Raw genomic sequence first — 26,022 nt, 5'->3', positions numbered from 1 at the left:
CTTTGCTCTCATCAATCTAAACATATTTAGGGAAGATGCATGTGAGAAAATATCACCACTACCCACATCTGCTTGCAAGTATTCTCTTCTAACCCGCACACCGCCACATTTTACTGTCATTCCTGGAATTACAGCCAGTTCAGATTATAAAATCTTAGAACATCAGCAGAACAGAGAAGCAAGGCAACACTGCATTACCCCCTAGAGATAAGCCATGAAAAGTTCAGCCATATGAATATATTTATAGCTGCGTGTCTTACTTTATCAACCAAATAATCAGAAGCAAGATCTGTGTCCTGCCTGACTGACTAGTTACAGATGTGCCCAGATGGGAGTACAGGAGGCAATAAACAACTCATAAATCAACACACAGGTCAAGAGTATCATTTACCAGCCAGTAACTTCCACGTTAATGCAAATAGAAGATGCAATTAGCACTCTGAAAACTGTAAAACTGAAAAGCCAAAAACAATCTCCCTTTGCCTCCCACCCAGAAAAGCCTTATCATTTTTGACTGAAACACTACTGACTCCACAGATGGCTTTGTGTTCCTTGTATTTGTTGTTCTTTAGCCAAAATAATTATTAAATAATAAGAACAATAAATAATACAATTAAAATAGATTTGCCACAAAAACTGAAAGTTGTTTTGTTCATTCAAGAATAAGTTCTCCTAGAATTAAGATTTAAATGGTACTGTTGTTCTGGAAGCAAAATATAGAGAGTAGAATTGTATAGGATTTAGATTAAATAATTATTTATTCCAAAATGTATTCTGCTTCAAGAATATAGAGTACTTTTCATCATTTAAGCAAACAACAAGTAATTACTGTTTTTAAAACATCAAGTCAATCAGCACTGAAGTCTTTACTTACTGTCCATCTATAAACACAAAATCTAATCAGATAGTGGATTTCCACAGAAAAATAGCTCAACTCCAGAAAATATTCAGTTACTTGTCACCAACCAATCAGAGAGAAGAATCTCAAAAATACTGAGCGTCAAATTCTGCTCTCAGTTATACGGGTGTAATATGGGAGTAACTCCACTGATGTCAATAGAGTTCATCTAGATTTACAAAGCTGTGAATGAGAGGAAAATATGTCCCTTCAGGCTCCTGAGCAAATAATCAAAGTTTAAGTTTATATTCTAATATTCACACATTCACACAACAGTCACAGCTCTAAGGATCCATAGTCTACTGAGGTCAACGGGGAATCTTTCCATTGACTTCAATGTGCTATGAATCAAGTCCTAAATGTGAGAAAGTATGTCCCAGCATTTCCCATGCAAGGCTCCACATATTAATGTTTTGGGAGGGTACCTTTGTGGGAAGGTTTGGGATTGAATGGAGGGGGGGCTGCTCATCTCCATGTCTAACTTGGTATTTCCCCAACTACTTGCCAATTTTCTTGGGTACTTACCCCTTCCACACCCAGGTTCTGAGTCACCAAAAGACCAGAGGATATGGCACAAAACTAAGGATTTTACCAAGGCTTTTATGAAGGGTGACCTTCATGCTTTCTTTCATGCTGCCCCTCACTGCTTGTAAAAAATATCCTCTAAGCATCCACAACGCTATCTAATTATCTTCCTTCAAAACCCTCCTTAAAACTCTCCTTTGCCAATTGACAATTAGGTTGCTGGTGCACTGAGACCTATCATGCCAACCGATATTGTCTCATTATTTCCTCATAATCCCCCATCAGGGTCTCTGTGTCCATCTGTTTTCTTTTGTTTTATACTTAGATTCTAAGCTCTTTAGGGCAGGGACTATCTTTTTGTTCTGTGTATGTACAGCACCTACCACAATGGGGTCCTGGTCCATGACTAGGACTCCTAGGTACAACAGTAATACAAATAATTAATAATAAGTTGCTTCCTTTTTATAAACTATTCTCTTTTCCTTTTCAGGACCTCCAGCAAGAACTCCTAATGATGCCAAAAAGCCTCCCCTGTCTTGTACGGCAAGGAGACCGACAGCCTCCATCTTGAAATGACCAGTACAATGGGAGAAACCACCTCTTTCCCCAAGAGTCACAAGTGTCACTCCCTCCCAGACTCTCCAAGCCTAGCAACTGGAGAACAGAAACTGGAGCCCACATGATAACATGTTACATAAACTGTGAGGCCATTAGGCTAGCCTCAGTCATCAAAGTTTAAATGCACTGAACTCCTCTCTTAGCTTTTAAAAACATTTTGTAGGGTTCTGGAACTTTGATTCATGCCACCACTAACAGTGTAGTTCACAAACTAAATAAACTTCGAACGTGGAACGAATCTCTACCTCAATCTGTGTGGTGTTGTCATGTCCCTCGTCAAGTAGTAGGTCTGTGAAGGCCCCAGGTTCTGAGGAATCCTGCCCCATGCTGGCTCTGTTAGTATCGACTGATTTGAGAGACTCTGAGTGCCTTTTCCACCTGTGACTGTATAGATGCGAATCCACTTGTACGTTTTCCTCCACTCGAGGGGAGCTCTGAACAACTTCATAAAACACACCTGTTTGACAAAAGAAAAATAATAATAATGTAGGGGACAGATGGTTATTTATCAGTTGGGATCCAAGCAGCTATCACAGCCAATCACTTTGTTTTATTGATCATAAAAGTAATAGTGCTAATAATTATAAGGTCTGATTATTTCTTACGTAAGAGTCTTATAAAATCAAATAAAAGTTGATAATCTTTCTATACGTTCTTTAAACCATCCTGTTTAATTTAATACTGTACTATATATCTGAATGAATGCTATAAAATGATTTTTAAAAATCTACAGAAAGAATATAATTTTATCAAATTCAAAAGATTTGAGCGATTTTTGTAGATCCTTACTAAATTCTACAGAGCACTGTTGTTTTCATCCCTGTCTATTTCATGGTTTAAGAAAAGCCTTTCCATGACAGAGAGATTGACATTCTCCATGTTGACACCTCCATCTACCCAAGTACCATCTCTCCTCAAACCAAACCAAAAATCTGAAACAAACACAACCAACCACCCAATAAAAAAAATACCCCAGGCAGAGTTTTATCCCCAAAGGGGAAGAGGAACCAGACATTCATGTCCACTAAGGACTTCACTATTGCTGCTGATTTTATGTGGAAGGCATTCAGATGCTATGGTGATGGGTGGCAATTTTAAACAGTAACTCCTCATGTAAAGTCATCCCGGTTAACATTGTTTCATTGCTGATCAATTAGGGAACATGCTCGTTTAAAGTTGCGCAATGCTCCCTTATAACGTCGTTTGGCAGCCGCCTGCTTTGTCCACGGCTTGCAGGAAGAGCAGCCCGTTGCAGCCAGCTGGTGGGGGCTTGGAACCAGGGTGGACCGGCAGCCCCCCTATCAGCTCCCTGCTCCCCTAAGTTCCCTGTGCAGCAGCCGTCCAGCAGGCTGTCAATGTCCGGGCAGTTCAGCTGTCCCTCCCCCCACTGCCATGTGCTGCTCCTGCCCTCTGCCTTGGAGCTGCTCCCGGGAGCCTCCTACTTGCTGTACAAGGGTGGGGGGAGAGCGGAGCTAATGTCAGGGTGTCCCCCTCCCTCCTGCTCCTGCCTCCCACTTACCCCATCTCCATAGAGTGGGGGGAGACACGGCAGGGCTCAGGACAGAGGGAGCTTGCTGACAGCAGAGGCTGTCTCAACTTGCCGATCTACTTAAAAAGGCAATGTACTTAGAGTGGGGTCAGCATACTTAAAGGGGCAATGCACATCTCTCTCTCTCACACACACAGGTGAGAGTCTCTGTCTGCCATGCTGTCTCCCCTCCCTCCATTTGTGCTGCCTTGTAGTGTATGAGGCTACATTAACAAAAATGTATTAACCCTTGAGGGCTCAGCTATTTTAGTTCATCATTTAGTAGTAAAACATTCCCTGGGAAATATCCCACCCTCTTCCACCCTCTGACTTCACCACCTCAACCAAGCTTCACAATCATCATTGCGGAGTACAATATTAAACTGTTTGTTTAAAACTTATACTATGTGTGTATATATATAATAAAGTCTGGTGAAAATATTTTCCTGGAACCTAACCCCCCCCCCCCCATTTACATTAATTCTTATGGGAAAATTGGATTCGCTTAACGTCATTTCGCTTAAAGTCGCATTTTTCAGGAACATAACTACAACGTTAAGTGAGGAGTTACTGTAAATATTAAAGACAGCAGACTTCCCCATAATATCTGTTTCAGCATAGAAAACAAATATTGCTTACTGTGTGACTAGTGATGAATGCTAATGTTGTGTGAAGTTTACGGAGATTGACAATGCCCTTAGCACAAATATGTAGTCTCATGACATGTGTTTTATCCCCGTCCTTTTGGGCTTTACAAGTAAACTTATTCTCTTGCTGTGAACAAAAACACCACCATCAAAAACTCTTGAGCAATTTCCACTTTGCTTAACTCAACAGACAATAAAAAAATGCATTTGTTAATTCACAATAACTGTATTTAATTTATATAGCAATACTTAGCATTGATATTTTGCTGTATGTCTTCAAAGGCCTGTATTGATATTAAGTAATTAATCTTTAGAAAACCAATGTGTGGTAGGTAAGTAACATTATCCCCATTTTCTGGATGGAAGAACTGGCAAAGAAGCTTTATGATTTATTAAAATATAATGTAATAGTGGTGTAAAATTACATGGTACTTTACAAACATAAATTAAGGCACAACCCATGCCCATAGAGAAGCTGGACTAGAACTCAGGAATTTCTGATTCCCAATCACATGCTTAATCCATTAGACATTGTCACTATCATATTAACACTACAAAGAAACAAAATATTTGCCCAATGCTGCAAAACCTTTATTTTATGAATAAGGATGACTCAGCCAAGTAAGGCTTTGCAGAACTGGAGCCAACATTTGGCTTGGTTACATAATATTTGTATTTGCATGGCATTGCATAATTGACCGAGTGCAATGTGGGGTGTTTTTTCATATTCCTCTGAAATATCTGATATGATGGTAGGATTCATGAGGATCAAGAGGCAGGATATAGGAGTAGGAGAATCACAGTCCCAAACACTTGGGTCATATTTTATCTCTACACACCATCAGAAGCAACAGTTTCAGTACTCTGCATTGCCATGCAGCGGATCAAATTTGACCCTTATCCCCAGTATCGTCCCCCATGGAACATGAAGGTGGGAGTGCTGTGAGAGCAGTGTATCCAGCCTCCCAGGGAGACAAAAGGTCTCTGAATACTCAGTAGTGACCCTCCATCTGATTAAAGGGGCAGGATCCATAAGGGTCATCAAGGGAAGATGTACAGTAGAGATAAAGGTGAGGAAAGAATTTTCAGATGCTGAAAAATAAATAACTAGTCAAATAGTTTCTATCACTTTTTTCCCTTGCAGCGACTCAAGCAAAATGGCATTTCCAAAGCCCTAATAGGTAATAGGTAATCTTCCTGCTGACACGTTAGAGGAAGTGAACAGAAAACTAGCATTCAAAAGGTTAAATGAGTAATAAGGAATCCCTGTATTTTTGCATGTAAGGAAATTGGGGATGAGGATGGATCTACCAGCCATCACTCCTTACAGAGCAGAGTGAGCGGAAGGTGATCAGCTCCTGAAAGAATCTGACCTTTAATGACCATTCTTAAAGCAGAATAAATAGTCTCAGGCCTTAGTCATCTCCAGAAACCAACTAATCCCATTGCTTTCTTTTAGTCACTGTGTTTCTTTTAGGCACTGTGTTTTCTGAAAAGCCTAAAACACTTTTCAATAAACTGCTTCAGATATCCTTGTTTTATCTAGCAATCAGCTGCCAGAGACAGAGGGACCGCTCAGTAGCTGAACTGACCCATTCCCTCAGAAAGCTTTATCAACTGCCAGTCACAAATCCATTCAAAGCTACCCTACCTGCTTCACCTTAGAGAAGCTCATCAAAATGTTAAGGGATAATAGGGCCTCAGGTCACACAGTGCTGACAAATATGACAAACACAACAGATTCAATCAAAGATGTGTTTAGTGCCTGCAATACAAATCAGTGACAGTATGACTGAAAATACCAAGTTACTATATTTGTAAGCATCCATATTTGATAACAGACTCCTGGAGAGAAAAGCAGGGGTAAGTACACCCACCCACCCATAATTACACTGTGTCAAAAATCACATTCAGTACAATTACATCAGGTTACTAATATAACAATTGAACTTAGTATGGCCCTTTTTCATAGACCAGATAATGCAATAGGTAAATGTACAGTTTCCTATTTGAAAGTCAACGTTCAAACATAGGTTAGGCCTGGTTTGCACAGTTTTTATACAAATTTAATTATTTTGGTTAGGGCTATGATTTTCTACTTAAATAGTAAAATTGGTGCTACTCCTAGCTCAGGCTACACTACAGATTTCTGCCACCATAGCTGTGTCAGTCAGAGGTGTGAAGAACTGTGATCCCTGACCAATGCAGTCATGCCAGTAGAAGCCCTAGTGTAGACATGTTAGATTGGTAAAGCTGCACTTTTACCGGTATAACTTGTTTTGCTTGTGGGGGGTGGGTTTATTATAGCGGTACTAGAAGTGCAATGCCAATATAGTATACTAGTATTTCTATACCAGTAAAGCACTCCTAGTGTACAAACAGCCCTAGTGTGGACACAGTTATTATGACACAAAGGGGCCTTCCACAGGTATAGCTTATTATTCTTCCCTTACAAGAATAAGCTATACAGATATAAGGCCAACAGTACATACCAATATAACTGTGTCCAGTCTCTAGCTCTGCCAGTATAGTTGAAGCAATACAATTGTGTGTGTAGCTATGACCTTAAGCATGAAGTCAGTCATGTGATCTCTCAACTTCACCTATAAAGGCTGTTTGTTCACATTACAAAACTACTGCAGAATTCAACATGATTGATCCAGGATTGGCAGAGTAGGGATATTGCAGGTTAAGTCTGAGGTGAAATAGCAGAGCTATACTATGGAGTTTTCTCAGCCCCTGACTGTACTTATTACGGTCTCTAACTATTGCTGTATCACATTTCTATATGTAATAAAGTCCACCAAATTATTGTATTGTTTGTTCTAAAAGCAAAAGCCAAAAATTATTAAGGGCCCTTTCTAACCAAATCAGCAAAACAGCTTCCCCTTCATGAATCTCCAATCTTGAGGAAATGAAACACAGCATCACTTTCTTGAAGTCGGTTGAATAGATTGATTGCTTTCTATCCACTATATGTAAATGTAAAGTTAATTAATCACTGATGGAAATCAATTAGATCAGTGATAGTGTCTTCTAACTTCTGAAGTCAGACAACTCAAGAAAAATAAATGTGCAGAGCCCTAGAAATGCAGCTCTTTCCCAGGTTAAAGCTATTTCACCTTTTTTTGTGAACGCAGCTAATGGATCGCTGATGCAAAGAACAGCGGTTTACAGGAAATGTAACAAAGTGTTCTACTGTTACCATTTAAATCTCAGTGTTTTCACCCAATTAGCCTGCAGAGGAATAAGTAATTCAATTCAAATGGAATGCAGGTCTGGCAAATTAGGTGCCAGCTCATGCCAAGGCCCTCACTAACACTGACACGCATAGCCGGAAGCCAGTTTGGTTCGCTTGTATGTTAGTATTATCAAAATAGATATTAGAGTTATAAGTAGGGTTGCCAGCTGTCTGGTTTTCAACTGGAACGCCAGGTCAGAAGGGGACCCTGGTGGCTATGGTCAGCACTGCTGACGGGGCCACTAAAAGTCCGGCTGGCGGCTCAGCGGGGCTAAAAGGCATGCTCCCTGCCTGCCCTGGCTCTGCGTGGCTCCCAGAAGCGGCGACATGTCCCTGCGGCCCCTATGTGCAGGGGCAGCCAGGCAGCTCCATGCGCTGCCCACGCCTGCAGATGCCACCCCCACAGCTCTCGTTGGCCATGGTTCCCGGCCAACAGGAGCTGTGGGGGAAGCACTGCCTGGCTGGCTCTGCACCTATGGGCTGCAGGGATATGCTGACCACTTGAGCCATCTGTGTTAAGTGCCACCCAGAGCCTGCACCCCTCACCCCAACCTTCCTGCCCCAGCCCTAAGCCCCCTCCTGCACCCTGAACCCCTTGGCCCCAGCCCGGAGCCCTTGCACCCCAAGCCCCTCAACCCCAGCCCCACCCCAGGGGCCTCCCTTCCGGAGCCCACACCCCCTTCTGCACCCCAACCCCCTGCCCCAGCCCGGAGCCCCCTCCCACACCCCAAATCCCTCATTTCTGGCCCCACTCTGGATCCCAAACCCCAAGCCGGAGCCCTCACCCTGTCCCACATCCCAACTCCCTGCCCTAGCCTGGAGCCCCCTCCCACACCCAAACCCCTCATCCTCAGCCCCACCCCAGAGCCTGCACTCCCAGCCAGAGCCCTCACCCCCTCTTGCACCCCAACCCCCTTCCCCAGCCCAGCGAAAATGAGCGAGCGAGTGAGGGTTGGGGAGAGCGAGCGACGGAGGAAGGGGGGGTGCAGTGAGCAGGGGGCATGGCCTCGGAGAAAGGGCGGGTCGGGGGCAGGGCCTTGGGGAAGGGGCATGGCAGAGGGAAGGGCAAGGGTGTTCAGTTTTTGGCAATCAGAAAGTTGGCAACCCTAGTTATAAGAATGTGTTTAGATTTTATAAAATGCTTGTAGGATGCTGCATGTGTATTAATCTTACTTAGAATATCTGTATCCCATGTTATAAGGTAGTGTTTAAGTGTTTGTTCTGTAACTATAAAAATAGGTTTCAGAGTAGCAGCCGTGTTAATCTGTATTCGCAAAAAGAAAAGGAGTACTTGTGGCACCTTAGAGACTAACCAATTTATGCATCCGATGAAGTGAGCTGTAGCTCACGAAAGCTTATGCTCAAATAAATTGGTTAGTCTCTAAGGTGCCACAACTATAAAAATGTTTGCTAAGACTGCAAACTCCCAGAATCATGGGAAAAGCGTTACCAAGTATGAAATACTAGTTTACCACTAGAGTTGCCAACTCTTACTGAAGTTATTCTGGGAGATTTTTTTCCCAACATGACATAATGTCATTTTCTTAAAATATCCTATTAAAATCTCCTGGATTGCTTTCAGTCCTCACCACGAGATCAATGCCGATTCCAGGAGACTCCAGGCCAATCCTGGAAGGTTGGCAACCCGATTTACCAAAAGAGGTGTTATCTCCTCCCCAACAAAAGAAAGCCTATAGACACTAGAAAAGCCATTGTGGAACATCAGTGGATGAAAGATTGTTGATTGACTCCCCCACACTTCTGAAGAGGGAACGTACACAAGCCCTCGTCCCATCACAGCCTGAATCCTGCAGGAAGTGAATAAAAATCCCTGTTAAGGACAAATTGGTTTCCCTATGCTGCTTGAACTCTGAGGGATGAAGATTTCCAAGCACGGTTAGCCCTAAAGGACATATAAACCTTTGCATATTATAGCAGCTACTATAATCTTTTGGAACCTAAGACTGTATCTCATTTGTGTGTATGTTTACCCGCTTTACCCTTGTAAATAACTCTCTGATTTCTTTTTTCTAGTTAATAAACCTTTAGTTAGTTTATTATAGGATTGGTTACAAGTGTTGTCTTTGGTGAGAGATCTAGGGTGCACTTGACCTGGGGTAAGTGATTAGTCTTTTGGACTGGGAGCAACCTAAATATTTTGTGATCTCTGGTGTAGGTGACCATTTATCACTAAGTCCATCTTGCCTGGGCGGCAAGCTAGACTGCAGAGTCCAAAGGGACTGTCTGCAACTTTCTGCTAAGACTGGTATATAGTGCTTCAGGAGTTCATTTGTTACTGGGTTGGTTTGATTTGATTTGATTATAGAACATTCCACCAGTTTAGGGTGTCTGCCCTTCCTTTTGACAGTCTGCCCTGAGGTTGGCACTAACGGTCATGAACCACTCGAAACAGTATGACAATTCATACCTCAAAAACAGTATTAAAAAGTCTGTTTATGAGATATAAAATCCTACTTCTCAACCTGACAGGGCTCAAAAGTCAGAAAGACCAAATATAAGACAGAAGAAATTATTCATGCAAGAAATAGAAAATTCTGTGGGATGCAATCCTTTAAGTATTTTTAATAAGATTAGTTTCGTGATTTTTTTAATTTCTGATGTACGTGTTTTTGCTGGTTTTTTTAAGCCATGAAAGGGAGGGGATACCGAATTTCTGGGGAATATAGATATGTTTGAGACAAAAATGAGCGACATCCCTCACAAGTCAGGGACATTTTGAGAGGTACAATACTACATCTATTATAAAACATGAAAATTCAGATTTAAGGATTCATGAACTACAGTACCAATACACAGCATGATTCCACTCAGATATTATAGAATAGAACTGCTATGAGTCTCAGTACTGGAATTCCAGTTGGGAATTCCTTGCCTTTTTTAATTTTTCCTCATCTTATTCATACTCCCCCCAGGCAATTTTTCTGTCCCTTTGTGTGACTCTCTTTGCGGTTTAGAGAAATTCTGAATTCATGTGAGTCAGAGGGAGTTATTTATTGCCTGGTTGAGCAAAGCAATGTTTGTTCCTGCTCCCACTAAATTCAATATCAGAACCCCCAATGCCTTTCAAGGGAGGAGGACTGAGTCCATGCAGTGATCAGCGTTAAGTCACTGTTTATCAACAATCAACTGTTATCCCACTAGGGTACCTCATGATAAGGTAGGATTATGATAATCAGAGCTAACACAGTTATTGTCCTAAGCTTAAAATAGCAAATAATAGTGTTGTGTCATCTATTATGTGTGTTTGATGTTGGTAAAGACTGACTTCTTAATGGCAACCCAGTGGATAGTACATGTTCTTAAGGCCTTCTATAGAACTTTACGCAGCCAGTTCTCATCTTTTTAATATTACTGTATCTACTAGTACATTTTACAAATATATCCTATCTATTTAAGCAATTTCTGCAGAAATAAAGTAAATGTCAACTAAGATTCATGTCTAATACAAAGTTACTGCCAATTATAATATGTGCTACTTTGCAGTTATAAAATCAGTGACATACATTCAGACTTTTTGTCCTTCGCAAGTTGAATCCATGCACCATAAGTAATTTTAAAGTCACATCAGTTAGGTCCCAATGAACACATTTGAGTCAGGGTTTCCAGAACCTCATTTCCATCACTAATATGACCATTACAGTGTGTTTCTTGTCTAGACTATTGTAATAAAATTTTATGTTTCAATTTGTCCCTGAAAATAGTATTAGTAAATTAAAATGGGTTTAGGCATTTACAGTAGTAATATTTTAGCCTTTGACTGCCACAAACTTATATAATGTTGGCTGAAATAACGTCAAATCCCAGTTAGCCTTCATATCTCCAATTACATCAACAAAATCATTTAACATAGTCCCTAACTGAGCACAGCATATATTCATAACTGGCCCTGCTTTATTATTTATAATTTGTATGACCATTTACCTAGGAGCTTTAATCATGGACCAGTACCAAATTGTGCTAGGTGCTGTATAAACACAAAACAAAGAGACAGTCTCTGCCCCAATGAGCTGATACTCTAAGCATAAGACAATGTACAACAAATGGATACTGACAGATGAGGGCCTACCTGGAAACAATGAGACAATAGTGGTCAACCTGATAATGAGTAGTGTCAGCACACCAGTGGCCTAACCGCTGCCAAGTATTTTGTAGGCCTCATGACAAAGGAAAGTTTTAAGGAGGGATGAGGACAATGAGTTATCATTATTTTATCATATCGTGTTGCATATGTTTCACTTCCTGTTTCCACAACAGACATTTGAAAGCAATGCCTCATTCTAGGAGGTGCTGGAGCCAACGTGAATTGAAGGCATATAACATCTCACTGTACCAGGCCCTTAGATTGGAAGCACTCTAGAGCAGAGACTTATCTTTGCTTGTTATTTTTGTTTTGGCTGTAATGTACTTGGCACCCTGTTGGCACAGTAAAAATAGAATAATAATTACATTGATGATGGGTAGTGTAATTTTTTTATTACACACTAATTTCTGTGTTGAGGTTAAAAAATCATTTTGTGAACCCACAGAGAAAGAAGACTGCAATGATTCTAGTTTAACCTTTGTTTACAAAAGAAAAGCTCCAATAAACTTAGCTACCATATATGATAAAAACGCAAAAACACGCCACAGTGCCTTTCAGCTACTATTACTGATCATAGAATCAAGGAAATGAAGGGACCTTGATAGGTTATCTAGTACAGTCCCCACCACTGAGGCAGGACTAAGTATTAGCTAGACCAGCGTTTCTCAAATTCATGTGGCGACCAGGGACTTTTCTTGCGGCCACAGCCTCCTGGATGGTGATTGGGGGCAGGAGGCAAAGCAGCAGCCCCCTCCCCCAGGGGCACCAGCAGTGGTTGGGCCCTGCCCACCTCTGGTGACCCAAAAGCTGGAGAAGCAGACAGCCAGTGAGTTCCCCACCTTCCCTGGGCCACTTGTCAGGCTTCAGCCCTTGTGTGGCGGGTGACATGTCTTAAAAAAAACAAATCAAAAAAGCAAAAGACATAAGAAAAAGGACAAGAATGTTCAAAGCACGGTATTTGTGTTTCTATTCTGTTTAGGCCCAGCAAATAATAGAGGCAACTACATAATATTTTTAGTACTGTGTCTGCAAAAAAAAAAAAAATCCTACATAAATAAGTTACAATGATTGGGACATGTATATGTGCATATTTATTTGTTTTTCCTAAAGTTAATTAAGTATTTTAGGAAAAATTGTCAGAGCAGCCACCAGCAAGAGTTGGTGGCCGCACTCTGAGCCACCAAAAAATTTGTTTTGAGAACCCTTGATCTAGACCATCCCTGACAGGTGTTTGTCTAATCTGTTCTTAAAAACTTCCAATGCTGGGGATTCTACAATGTCTGTTGGCAATTTATTGCAATGCTTAACTACCCTGAGAAGTTAGGAAGTTTTTCCTAATACCTAACCTAAATCTCCCTTACTGCAATATAAGCCCATTACCTGATACAGGAACAGGACCTCTAGTCTTAATACAAAACAATTAGTCAAAAGAAACATCCCAACAGAGAGGCTTACTCTTCCTTTGTTATAGATTTAATCTGTTTCAAACTGCTGTGAATCTATTACATCCCCTTCTTCACCCCACAAATTACTGGTCTTTGGCAGCATGAGGGAAGCTCTACATACAACTGTATGATTCCGCTAAACTATTTCCTTGGACGAAAGAGTCTACCATAAGAAAGAGAAAGACTAAAACAAATTCAGACAAAATTAGAGAGAACGAGGAGTAGTTAACTGACCCCCCATTAAATTAAATACTCATTAAATAATCAATATTGTTGAAGAGGGCAGCTTCCGCCTTCTGTCCCCACTTCCCTCTCCCTCTCTCCTAGCATAGAGAGAGATCAGATTTGCATTCTAGGATCTAGGGGTGGTTAACAGTACTACTGAATTAACTAATCTCAGCCTGAATAGGGAAAATCAAAATTTTTTGTTGTGCTCAATAGAGTTGTACTTTCCCCTAGAAATTGTACCTCCAGTTGTCCTTTATCTGGTCCACAATGTACAACTGGTCTACATGAATGCTTGCATTCCACACAACGAGATTTCATATGCATTTCCCCAGTGGCACAAAGGACTTTTCTGATACTGTTGGTCCCCCAGACATTCAAGAGTACAGTTTATGATGGATGACCTTTGCATATAAAGTCAGAAGAAAGCATGTCAGTAATATTCTCCAAACAATTTTACATTTTGTCTCCCATCTCACAATTCACAGTTTTACAGAGATTGGCTACTGTTTTAATCTGTCTTTTCTTGTGAATTATCAGAGCACAGCACAGAAAAGCAGAAAATTAACACGTTTTAGATCAGATGGATTTTTTATTATTAGTTGTAGTAATAATGGCAAAAAGTTATGTTAATTTCTGTCTTTTCAATCAAAACATTACTACCATGCAGTTAAAATTAAACCATGGATGTCATTCTGTGTGTTTGCCTAAAAACTACATCATTATCAGATTGACGGAAAAAAACAAAACTGACCCGTTACAAAAACCGGAACTATCCATCTAATATTCTATTTATACACACTTCTCATTTTCTCAGTCTGGATCTGAGGTCTTTCCAGAGAATGCTAATACTAACTTTACCTTATTTAAATTCGTACATATATTGAGAAACACTTTTTTCCAGTCAATTACTGGATTATAAAACGTTTGCCCAGATCAGACACTAACATGTAATGAAGCTCACTACAGCACATTCACATCAGACTCATAACTTGAAAGGCAGCCTGTTGGGTTTCGTTTTTTCCCCCCTTAAAGTGTCTCACAAAACTATGCATAAAAACAAGTGCCTGCCCAGGAATGGGGTAAAATCTCTTCCTGAGGGTTCTTCACTCATCATTACAGCACACTGTGGGCTCTTATGGGGGGAAAAATCAACACTTCATTTCATTAAGCTGGCAGATGTGTGATGACCTAAAACAGCTAGCATTATTAATTCTCGATTTCATAGACACAATAAAACAAGGTGGGAAAGAATGAGGTTGACAATTTTGCAGACAGAATATTAGTATCAGTTTCTGTGAGGGGACACTGAAGAAAAGCAAACCAAAATCAGCTATTTATACAACTTTAATGTAGCATATATTTGGAAGCCCCCTTGCATTAGTGTGCAAGGAGAAGACCACAAAGAATCTGTGATATTCCAAACTGTGTCGGTTTGGCTAGTTTCTGATCTTCCCAGCAGGTAATGGTAAAAGCAGCCCTGGTGGAGAAGTTCTGATCAGTTGTAGCTTGAGGGAAAGCCAAAGGCTAAAAAAGATGCAAGTATACTGCTTACCTGGTGGATTAGCTAACCACAGTGTTAGATCACTGACTTCTTTGTAGCATGCAGAGGCTAAGCATGTTAATTCCACTGCCACCGGTCTGGCCAAGATACTTTTGTTCTCAATATGCCTGTCAGGCTCAGTAATATTGGAGTTTGGAGGGTAACTGGTTTCATGGGCAGCCTTGTCAGACTGCAACTGTGAGCCCTCCAACTCCCTGACTCAATGTCATATCCAAGATCTGACAGCACGAGCCAAGAAATACAGAAGAGAAAAGTTAAAATGACTGAGTTAAAATGACAATTTAAATGGAAAAGAAACACAATCCAGGATTTAAATCCAAACTCTGCACTGTACCTTTCCTTAATGATAATAGTTCCCAGATTGTCCTTACTACAGCAGAAATAAGGGAACAAGGGTGGCATAATTTGGTGTAACAAAAAACCCATATTATCCAAACCACAGGTGTCCCACACCACCCCTGCCATGGGAGAACATCTATGATCATCTTGTTAGCAAATTAGTGCCTAAATATGGATAAACTCCTGAGGTCCTAACTCGGTGTTTACTCAGTTCTTACTGAGTCAATGAGAGTTTGCCAAAATAAGAACTGAATAAATTCAGTGGTAATACTTCTATTTAGAATTTATATAACCCTTTACACCTAAAGACAAGTCCATGGAATCTGGCCCTCGGGTGGATAAAAAGCAGAGGTGAAAGTAAGCCGGTACGCCTTGCTGGACCAGACCGGCTTCCCCAGGCCGGCGATTTAAAGCGCCCGGGACTCCCTGTAGTGGGATTTTCATTATGAATTAAATGAGAATGTCTTTTTTTCAGCAAATGAAGGCTGAAAAAAATGTGTCAATTTGAAATAGTGGCATAGAACTTGGCAAGATTATGTCAGCTACTATGGAATGTATCGACTGTTTTAGGCATTGATTGATTAATAAAAATGAAGGTTTAGCCTCTGAACACCCCATACAGTGCTGACAAGACAAGCTCTTCATGGATCCTCTGCTACGAATAAAGAAAAATGGCACTCTCAACCAGGAGAGCTGCTCCAGCATTCAAGAAAAATAAAGACTATCTCACTGTGCTTATGCAGTGAGTTCCTGCATGCTTAAATTGGCTATGGTTGAGAAATATCTGAAACCTTAGTGCTTTAAAATTATTATCATGTTTTCTGTCCTGACGTTGATCTTACATATTTATTGCAAGACGTGTCTATTTAGCCAGGCTTTTCCTGTGGAGAGGGGTTCATCAGAGGCACGGGGATGATATTGGGTTTTCTTAGGAAGAGGAGCTGGGAGTTCTTCTCAGTGTCTTTATTTTCTGTTTCCACCACTACATCATCCATAAAATTTCCCCACACAAAAGGAACACCCAAATACCTGATTAGGACAGCTTTATGGCACAAAAGTGATTATAATAGGGCCAAGGAACTGGCCTTGAGTCCTTACATTTTCATATAAATACCACAAGCATGTTCACATTTACACTTCTCTAAGGCAGAGTTCAAGTGAAATATAACAAGAGTTTTACACAAATTAAATTGTGACTCTGCAGTGAGTCACTAAGTTTACAAAAGCAACTAACAGAAGTTGCAGAGGCACTTGACAGACCAAAGGCTGATGATACCACTGCTGCACTCCCAGTGAAGCATGGTTTGATCTAATTAACACCAAATGACTTACACAAGGACAAAACTAAGAAGTGATTCAGCAAAACTAGAAACGTATTACTTAGCCAACATGACAGATCTGAAATTCAAAGGTTCTACGGACTAATTCTAGAACAGGAAGGGGTTGGAATGTGCCTGGTGTGCTGTAAGCCTGAGTTACTTCATTTTCTTATAGGCAATGTTGTTGTAGCCATGTTGGTTCCAGGATATTAGAGAGACAAGGGGGGTGAGGTCATATCTTTTTTTGGACCAATTTCTGTTGGTGAGAGAGACAAGCTTTCGAGCTTACACAGAGCTCTTCTTCAGGACTGGGAAACTTACTCACAGTGTCACCGCTAAATACAGGATAGAACAGACTGTTTAGCATAAATAGTTAAAACATATTTCAAGGGACCATTCAAGGTGAAGTGGCCAGTTAACACCCTTCCATTCGTAGGAGGGAAAGGAGGAGGCGGAATAAGGTGGGGGGGGGGAGAGGCAAGGTTTAGTGGGTTATAGATTATTGTAATAAGCCATACATCCAATGTCTTTATTCACTCCATGATTTTTAGTATCTAGCAAAGTTATGAATGTAAACTTTCAGTCTCGTCTTTTGAAGGCATTGTGCAGATTTCCTTTGAGGATGAGGACTGAGTGGTCAGATATAGGGTGATCGTTTTGTGCAAAGTTTTCACCCCTGAATGATATGGTGCTTTTGTCATTTACTATTTCCTATGTTAGTTCATTCGCGATCCATAGATCTTACACGTCTATGAGTACATTTCCCAGACCTGAAGACAAGCTCTGTGTAAGCTCAAAAGCTTGTCTCTCTCACAGTAGAAGTTGGTCCAATAAAAAAAAAGTTACCTCACCCACTCTGTCTCTTCATTCCTTATAGCATTTAAATCTGAAGATTAAGACACTTCTACTCAAAATGTGGGTTTGCAAAGGAGGCTGTTCAAAGTCCAAACAAATTGTGTTTATTGTTTCTTCCTTATCCATTGTTTCGTTAACATGCTCTAACAATCCTATTCGTTTGGAGAGACACTACTTTCCATTACGAAACCCAAATGCGCAACGGGGGAGTGGGCAGAGGGTGTAGCAGGCCACAGGGACTGCCCTCACACAACCGCTACTGGTAACATAGAACAGGATGTGTGGTAAAGCAGAGGGGTGGGACACTGAGAATCTCTCTCTTGGCTCAAAGAAAAGGAGTACTTGTGGCACCTTAGAGACTAACCAATTTATTTGAGCATAAGCTTTCGTGAGCTACAGCTCACTTCATCCGATGAAGTGAGCTGTAGCTCACGAAAGCTTATGCTCAAATAAACTGGTTAGTCTCTAAGGTGCCACAAGTACTCCTTTTCTTTTTGCGAATACAGACTAACACGGCTGTTACTCTGAAACCTCTCTTGGTTCAGTAAGTGTTTGGATTTATGGATACTTATACAGACTCTGCCACTGGCCTACTGGCTGACCTTGGGAAGGTAACTTCACTGCTCTGTGCCTCAGTTTGCCCATCTGTAAAATGGAGATAATGATCCTGACCTCTTTTATGAAGCACTTGAAGAGATAATGATGAAAAGCACAAGATGAGAGCTACATTATTTTTACTGAAGCACCACTGTTAATTTCTTCCAATCTGACTCGTGGCTATTGTGCAGAAGCAAACTGCTTTCAGTCTTGTTGAGTGAGGATAATTATGGGACATTTCTTTGTTGAATTTGGGACAAAAAATCCCCAGTCCTTACTCAGTCATAACTCCAGTTTTAGGAATTTTGCCTGAATAAAAACCATCATGATTATGCTTGTTACCTATACAGGAGATGAAATAAGAATTGAGACTGTTCAGCAATTTAGATTTTGTTAGATTTTATTTCAGGAGCCACTTGACGTGGGGGCCAACAAGATCATACAAATGTGTATCAAGAAGTAGTGTCAATTGCTACACATTTAGCATCAGGAAACAGCAGGACTTCAAACCTAATACCATCAAGAAGCAGAGAAATAAATTTTAAAAATGATACCAGTTAGAGATACGAATGATAAGACACATTTTGTCAACAGAAGTAATGTATTTAACAACTTGCAGTAACATGGAAGAGTCAGAAGAAAAAATAACATATCAATTCTGAGAGATGTCAAAACAATGAAATTCTTTGGGAAATGCTTAATTTAAATGCAGAGTAAACAGGGTATAACATACTTCATTCCCCAAAAGGTGGTTGTACAGAAGTATGTTCTGTGTTGGCATGCAGTCAGTCAATTGTGGTATTACCAACGTGAAGGAAAAGCACACTCTCTAGAACACTGAAGAACTGTATCCATTTCTAACTGAACTACAGGACTGTGATTTTTTTAATTCCTGCAATGCAATTTCATTTTTAAAAAGTTATAGAAGTTTAAGTTTAAACAACTTTTTTGTTTTAAATTATTTATCCACATTAATTCTGCTTTAATAAAATCAGAGGACATGCCACCATTTGCCATCAGTTATTAATGCATGCAGACTACTTGGAGGAGATTAGTTCTTTGCACCATTTAACCTATCTTTAATTCAGATTTGCATAATCTTGGAAAAGTTTGGGTAAGTAGGTTTTTATTACATTATTTTCACTACTATCTTACCATTTCCATGATAAAAACTACAGCTCTGCAAAACTACCCCCAAGATGGGTTTGCTAGGGTCCTTGGTGAATCCTCTGTGTGTTTTTCTTAATAGGAGTCAAAGCTTTGTTCGTGTTCCACTTGCAAAATGCGTAATATTTTGGTAGGAGGCAAGGCAGCAAAAATGACCTCATTATACACTTAAGAAGGGAACAGATTTACTAATATATCTGGTGTTTGGTGTACTGGCATTTTTCTAAACAGGAGATCATGTATTATGCAATATTTGATGTTCCATGTTCTACTAGTGTAAAATGCATAGTCAATAATTTTGCTTGGTTTACAGCACAAATGCCAACAGCACATTTATATAGAACAGCAAAGTGCTAAATGTTTCTGGGGCTTTATTTTGTCAATGGAGCTAGATTTGGATTAACTCTGAACATGTAAACTCAGTGAGCCAAACAGATGTGAACAACCCCCCAGTACACAGACACAACAAAAAGAACGGCAAAACAAGGATGCCTTCACAAATAGCCTAGTTTTCTCTTCAGCAGTCAGCATGATGCATACTACTACCCTGCCTAGAAATAATTCTCCAAGGTTTTTTTTGGGGGGGTGGGGGGAAGGAGGTTGTTTGGTTTTGTTTATTTTTTCTTGGTTAGATGGCAAAAATCAAAGGAGAAAATAGAAAGAAAAATTAACAGTGGTTGTTTGGTGATAAGGGACAATATAGTGGGGGGGGTTATTTAAAAAATGTTTTTATTAGACATGGTAGCACTAAACTTCTTGAGCCTTATTAATCACAGGCAAGAAAGGATTACTCAGCATGCATAATAATCTGGGAATAAAATGTTAGTTGGGAAGTCAACTGCTTTATGAGGAGGGAACAGATACCCAGCCGACATACTTTAAAAATTAGCCCATTTTTTCCTCATTCTTGTCACCAACTTTTTTTATTGCTAGCAAGCACGTACAGGAACTCCTCACTTAACACTGTAGTTATGCTCCTGAAAAATGCAACTTTAAGTGAAATGATGTTAAACGAATCCAATTTTCCCATAAGATTTAATGTAAATGCAGGGGTTAGGTTCCAAGAAAATTTTGGGGGGGCAGACAAAAGGCATTCTCTACTGTACAGTACTGTACTGTGGTTGGGAGGTGCCCCTGGCTTACCCCACACAGGCACAACCCGCTGCAGACAATGAGGCAGGCAAGGACACTAGGAAGCACCTTGCGCAGCAGCAGCAGCAGCTTCCCCCCAGAAGAACAGGCACCGACTTTGCCGGGGGATGCTCCAGACCCACCTCTTCCTGTCCCCGCTCCACTCCAGACCCGCCTCTTCCCACCCCCACTCCACCTCCTCCCCAGAGCATGCTGCGTCCCCACTCCTCCCCTGTCCTCCCAGCTGTTTGGCGGCACTTAGGACTTTCTGGGGGGGGGGGGGAGGAGCGGAGACACAGCACTCCCCCACTCCTCCCCTTCCCTCCCAGAAAGTCCTAAGTGCTGCCAAGCAGCTGTTTGGTGGCGGGGGAAGCGCTGGGAGAGAGAGGGAGGAGGTGGAGAAGAGGAACTTGTGCAATGCTCCCTTGTAAAGTCGCTACCCTTCCACAGAATCCTTCAAGCAGTGGACAGAGCAGGCAGCCAAACGACATTATAAGGGAGCACTGCACAACTTTAAACGAGCATGTTCCCTAATGGAGCAGCGACATAACTTCAAAACAACATTAAGCAGGAGGACATTCAGTGAGGAGTTACTGTACTAATGCTTTCTCAAAACACATCACTTTCCCTTCCAACCCAAGCACAATCCCAATAGTTTGCTTCCTTTCTCCATGTCCTCTATCCTCAATGAAGATAAAGCATTAGCCATATGAAAGAAACAGCCTTATATTTCTATGTTAATGTAACTGTGGCCAAGGCTTTAGCCATCAGACTGGCTGACAGCCCATCCTGAGCCACAGAAGCCACAGTAAGTTTTGGAAACAAACTCTTTACATTTTGTGGTGTGCAACTGATTCAATAATAATTTGAGGGCTTTGGAAGTACGCTAGCACTCATATACTTTACCTAGTTCCTGAAGGGAATGTGGCATTACAAATAATATTTTAAAAAATAATATCTACATATTGTTCATAATATAGACAATCGTTTTTGTTTTGTTTCTCATTCTTGGGTGAAATTCACACCTGTGCAGAGGGTTAGCATGGGCACAATGTCTGCTTATGGTTCACTTAAACCATGCCATTGCACCACCTAAATCCTACCTAAATCATGAGCAATCCAACTTTATGAGTTTAAGTGGTTCATAGGACTTTTGCTGGCCCCTCTGCATGGGTCTGAATTTCGTTCTGTTTAGAATAACATCTTAGGAACTAGCCTGCTTCAGTGCTTCCTTACTGAATGCTGGTTTTCTTCCTTTACATATGCGCATGATTTATGTTAACAGAGACAAACAGACAAGTACTGATCAGGGTCACTTTTTTTTAAGACACAAGTTTAAACAACTGAACAGATTTAAGGAGGAAAAAAGTCTGTCAAAGGTTAGGTTTATCAATCTGTCCAATAGATATATCCCTTTGTTGAAAAAATAAACTTTTTATGTTGACAACTCTTTTACACTTTAATTTACTGATTTCTTTTTATCTGTATGTCAATTTCTCAGAGGCTCTTCTATTTGGGTACAGCCTTTGACTGGAGGCGAGCTGCAAAACCACCGACCACTTCCAAAAAACAGAGTCTTTCAAATTACAGTTGTTTAACCAAACAGTATATGTACTGCTCACAGCCACTCTTATTACCTTTCCACCAATTGGCAACCATAGGCTCACCACTTCCTCCCAAAATTAACATTAATGCAAACAACATTTTCACAGTTTCAGTCCTGACTACCTATACTGAAGTTGCAGACTCTTATGAGCTTCCTGCTTATACCCTGGTTAAATGATCTACCAAAGTGATTTCTAAAGATCTGTCAAGTAACTTTTATTTCTAAATATGTATGAAAGTGTATATAATTTGTTATATAATCTTGGGGGGAAGACTCCACATGCGCAGGTGCGCACACACACACTATATCAGGGGTCGGCAACGTGCGGCACGTATGCCAAAGGCGGCACGCGAGCCGATTTTTACTGGCACGCTGCTGCCAGCCGGGGTCCCGACTGCTGGCCCTGCTCAGCCCACTGCCTGCCTGGGTGAACGGCAGCCGGTACTGGTCTGGTGTTATTTCCGCCACCCAGCTCAGCCCGCTGACAATCTGGGGTTCCGGCCGCCAGCCCCTTGCCAGCTGGGCCCCAGCCATCTGCCCCACTCAGCCTGCTGCTGGCCTGGGATACCGCTCACCTTGCTGCTGGTCTGGGGTTCCAGCCACCCAGCCCCTGGCCAGCCAGGGTCCAGGTCTCCTGCCCTACTCAGCCCTCCTGCTGACTTGGGGTACCGGCAGCCAGCCCAGGGCTCTGCTCCTGGCCTGGGCCCAGCGCTCTGCAGCCCTTATCAAAAATTACACTACAATTAGCTTAAAAACTTGAAAACTTAAAAACTTTGTTTTCTACAGTAATTGTTAAAAAATGTATAATGTTAATAAATACATAGGTTTGATGAAACAAAGTAGTTGTACTTACGTGCCTGTGCTTAATTTGTGTTTTCGATGATTTACCTTCCAAAAAAATCTTACATGTCTCGCACCCCCAGAAAGGGCATCTCGCACCCCCATGGGGTGCGTGCACCCCAGGTTAAGAACCACTCCACTAAACTGATAAGATCTGCATTTTAATTTAATTTTAAATGAAGCTTCTTAAACTTTTTAAAAACCTTGTTTACTTTACATACAACAATAGTTTAGTTATATTATATATAATATAGACTTATAGAGAGAGACCTTCTAAAAACGTTAAAATATATTACTGGCACGCAAAACCTTAAATTAAAGTGAATAAATGAAGACTCGGCGCACCGCTTCTGAAAGGTTGCCGACCCCTGCACGATATGATCTTCTCATATAAATATTCATTAACTGACAGGAAAAAACAACTTGTCTTATTATCACCAACAGGTTTGCTGAAATGAACAGTATCAGAGTAATGCTGTAATGACCAAGAATTGCTTTCAGTGAGAGGAATGAGGGTAGATACTTGTGGTACATTCATTCATACTGCCTCTCCATAGGAAATCCTGAGCTTGCCCACAGATTGTTCTGCAGCTTAAGTTCTAAAGACCACTGATTTAACAAATACCAGCTCAGATATTTTTTTTTAGATCTCCAATAAACACCAAGAGTTTTAACATTCCAGACTGGAATCTTTGAAGATGATGGTAAATCTGTTCATTCCTCCCTCAACAGTTTCAGATAAAATTTCTTTTGGGGGTGGAAGGAAAGACTGTTCATTCCCCTTAAGGAAACCCATGCTAGAATCATAACCAAGCTATCTATAGCCACTGAGGTTTGGTCTATGCTTGAAATTTATTCCATTACAACTATGTTGGTCAGAGGTGTGAAAAAACACACCTCTGACTGACATAACTATGCCAACAAAACTCCCAGCATAGAAGACACAGCTATACCAACAGAAGAGTGTTTCCATCAGCATAGCTAATATGCACAGAGTGCAAAAATAGAGTTTAGACATGCAGAGAACACTATAAATTTTAAAAAAAAACCTGTTACATGGATAAAGGCTACAGTATATCAATGGAAAATTCCACAAATCAGTTGATCCAGTGGCAAAATAGCAGTGCAGAACTGAGACGAAAGCCCCATTGAAAAAGAAAAAAAAGGATTTAAAACATTTAGGCTAAAAGATAGGCATTGTTATATGCAGTAAAAGGATGGCATGTTCTGATTTCAAGAAAGGGAGCTGGTAAATCCAATGAATATAACTATAAATATTGTTTGTAAAGGCATAATCACTAGCCATAGAGTGAATTCATAGAATCATAAGGTTAGAAGTGACCACTAGTCTAACCCCCCTGCCATTCATGTTGGATCCCACAGAAAAGACTTTGAAAAACCTGGAGAAAATACAGTTCTAACATTCTGCCATTGCAAGACATACTGTATCAAAGAGATGGTCGTGGTCTAAGGAGCACTTGGTGATGGTCTGCAGACTGTTGGCTGGTCACATAGTGCTGGCTGCTCTCCTTGTATCCGGCTGCTAATGAGCACTAAGAAAAGCTAAAAGTACATTAAATATTTCACTAATATTATTGTTCCATGTACACAATTGCTGTAGTTGCCAGCAAGAGTATAGGCAATCTGTGCATTTGCATAATGGAATGAGATGTGAGCCCATGAGACAGTGTCTCTGTTAAAGTTGGAGGGAAAGTTTGAGAATTCTTGCTCTAGCAAACCTTTTGGCCAACATTTTCAAAAGTGACTAATCGTTTTAGGTGCCCAACTTGAGACATCAAAAAAGGATTTTCACAAGATGAGTGCTCAGCACTTTTTGAAAATCAAGCCACTCAAAGGTTTCTCCATATGAGCACCCAAAATCACTAAAAAGTTTTGAAGGTCTTAGTCTTTTTGCCCTTCAGTACATGTGAACATCTGTAGGTACAGACTTCCTTAAAGTTGGTACCAACCAACCTAGCAATTGCAAATTAAGGTTACTTACCTATAACCCAAGTTCTTTGAGATGGCTCTGTATATTCACACCCATGGGTGGTGTGCCACCTTGTGATGCTTGCAGTAGAACCTTCTTATAGCAGTGTCAGCTACCATGCTTCCTGCACCTCTCTTCGGAGTCACGAGGCACTGAGGGCAAATTTCAATAACTGGCACCTGCCTAAGGCAGATGAAGGAAGAAGCTACAACTCTAATGGAATACATTTGCATGGCAGCAGGTACAGGGTCTTTGCCAGTGTGTAGCATTCAGCAATACATTGTTTAGTCCACCAAGAAACAGTTTAGGAAGAAACCATATATCTCATCTGGTTCTTGGCATAAGACACAAACAACCTAGGCAATATAAGAAAATTCTTAATTCCAAGTAGGTAATCGGCAGAAGCCCTTCTAACATCCAAAGTATGTAGAATTGATTTCCCACCCCCACATTAGAGGGCAGCTTAGGGAAGAAAACAAGCAAATTAGTTGTCTGATTAATGTGGAAATCAGACACCACCTTGGGTATGAATGTGGGATCACGTCTGAAAACGACATTGCCCATATGGAAAGAAGTGAAGGGTGGATCAGTCATAAGGGTATTCAATTCGCTTATGCTCCTGGCAATAATGAAAGCCATCTTGACAGATAAATGGCAGAAAGAACACCCAGCCAAGGGTTTGAAGGGTGATTTCACCAGCATGGCCAATACCAAATTGAGGTCCTGAGAAGGAACAGGATCTCTAACAGGGAGATACAGATTTGATAATCCTTTCATAAATGTTTTAACTGAACAATGAACAAATAGCCATCTCCCATCAACTAGAGTGTAATACACAGAACAATGAGTTTTTTAAGTACATTAGGTATTTCAGAACACAAGGAATGGAAGCTGATACAGGAGAATCAGATCATTCCTTCACCCAAGTCAGAAATCTGGACCACTTTCAACAGTAACAGTTCCTAATAAATTGTTTTGGTGAGTTAAGTAGTATCTTCTGCACTGATGAAGAACATGACTGCTCAAGAGCAGACAGAATCGGTCTCAGATCGCCCACGCCATCAGGTGAAGAAATTTTGGATCCAGATAAAAGTTCCTGCCCTCTTTCTGGGGGGAGGAGCTTTGGGGACAGAGGAGACACATGAAGACTCTGCTGGACATTTGAAAAAGATCAGAAAACCGCTGCTGATGTGGCCAAGCCAGTGCAATGAATAACCTCACTGCCCTGTCCTGACAAATGTTCCTTATCACCTTCTGGATCATAGAATCATAGGATTAGAATGGACCGCAAGGGTCACTAGTTTAACCCACTACCAAGATATAGGATTTGTTATGTCTAAATCATCCAAGACTGATTGCTATCCAGCCTCCTTCAGTGAAGACGC

General features: G+C 40.9%; 1 protein-coding gene across 3 annotated transcripts in view; it reads right to left on the bottom strand.

Annotated features, from left to right (window-relative positions):
• Nucleotides 1-26,022, bottom strand: part of PLXDC2 (plexin domain containing 2) — a 402,203-nt gene that overhangs the window by 212,789 nt on the left and 163,392 nt on the right. For all 3 annotated transcript variants that reach the window (XM_074946054.1, XM_074946055.1, XM_074946056.1), the window contains exon 2: nt 2,287-2,498. In XM_074946054.1, coding sequence (XP_074802155.1) covers nt 2,287-2,498 — 212 coding nt within the window. The remainder of the gene's footprint in view (nt 1-2,286; nt 2,499-26,022) is intronic.

This window comes from Natator depressus, chromosome 2, assembly GCF_965152275.1.
Source record: "Natator depressus isolate rNatDep1 chromosome 2, rNatDep2.hap1, whole genome shotgun sequence".
Lineage (NCBI taxonomy): Eukaryota > Metazoa > Chordata > Testudines > Cheloniidae > Natator > Natator depressus.
Note: the sequence above shows the minus strand (reverse complement) of the source record. Positions and strands in the feature narration are given on the sequence as shown.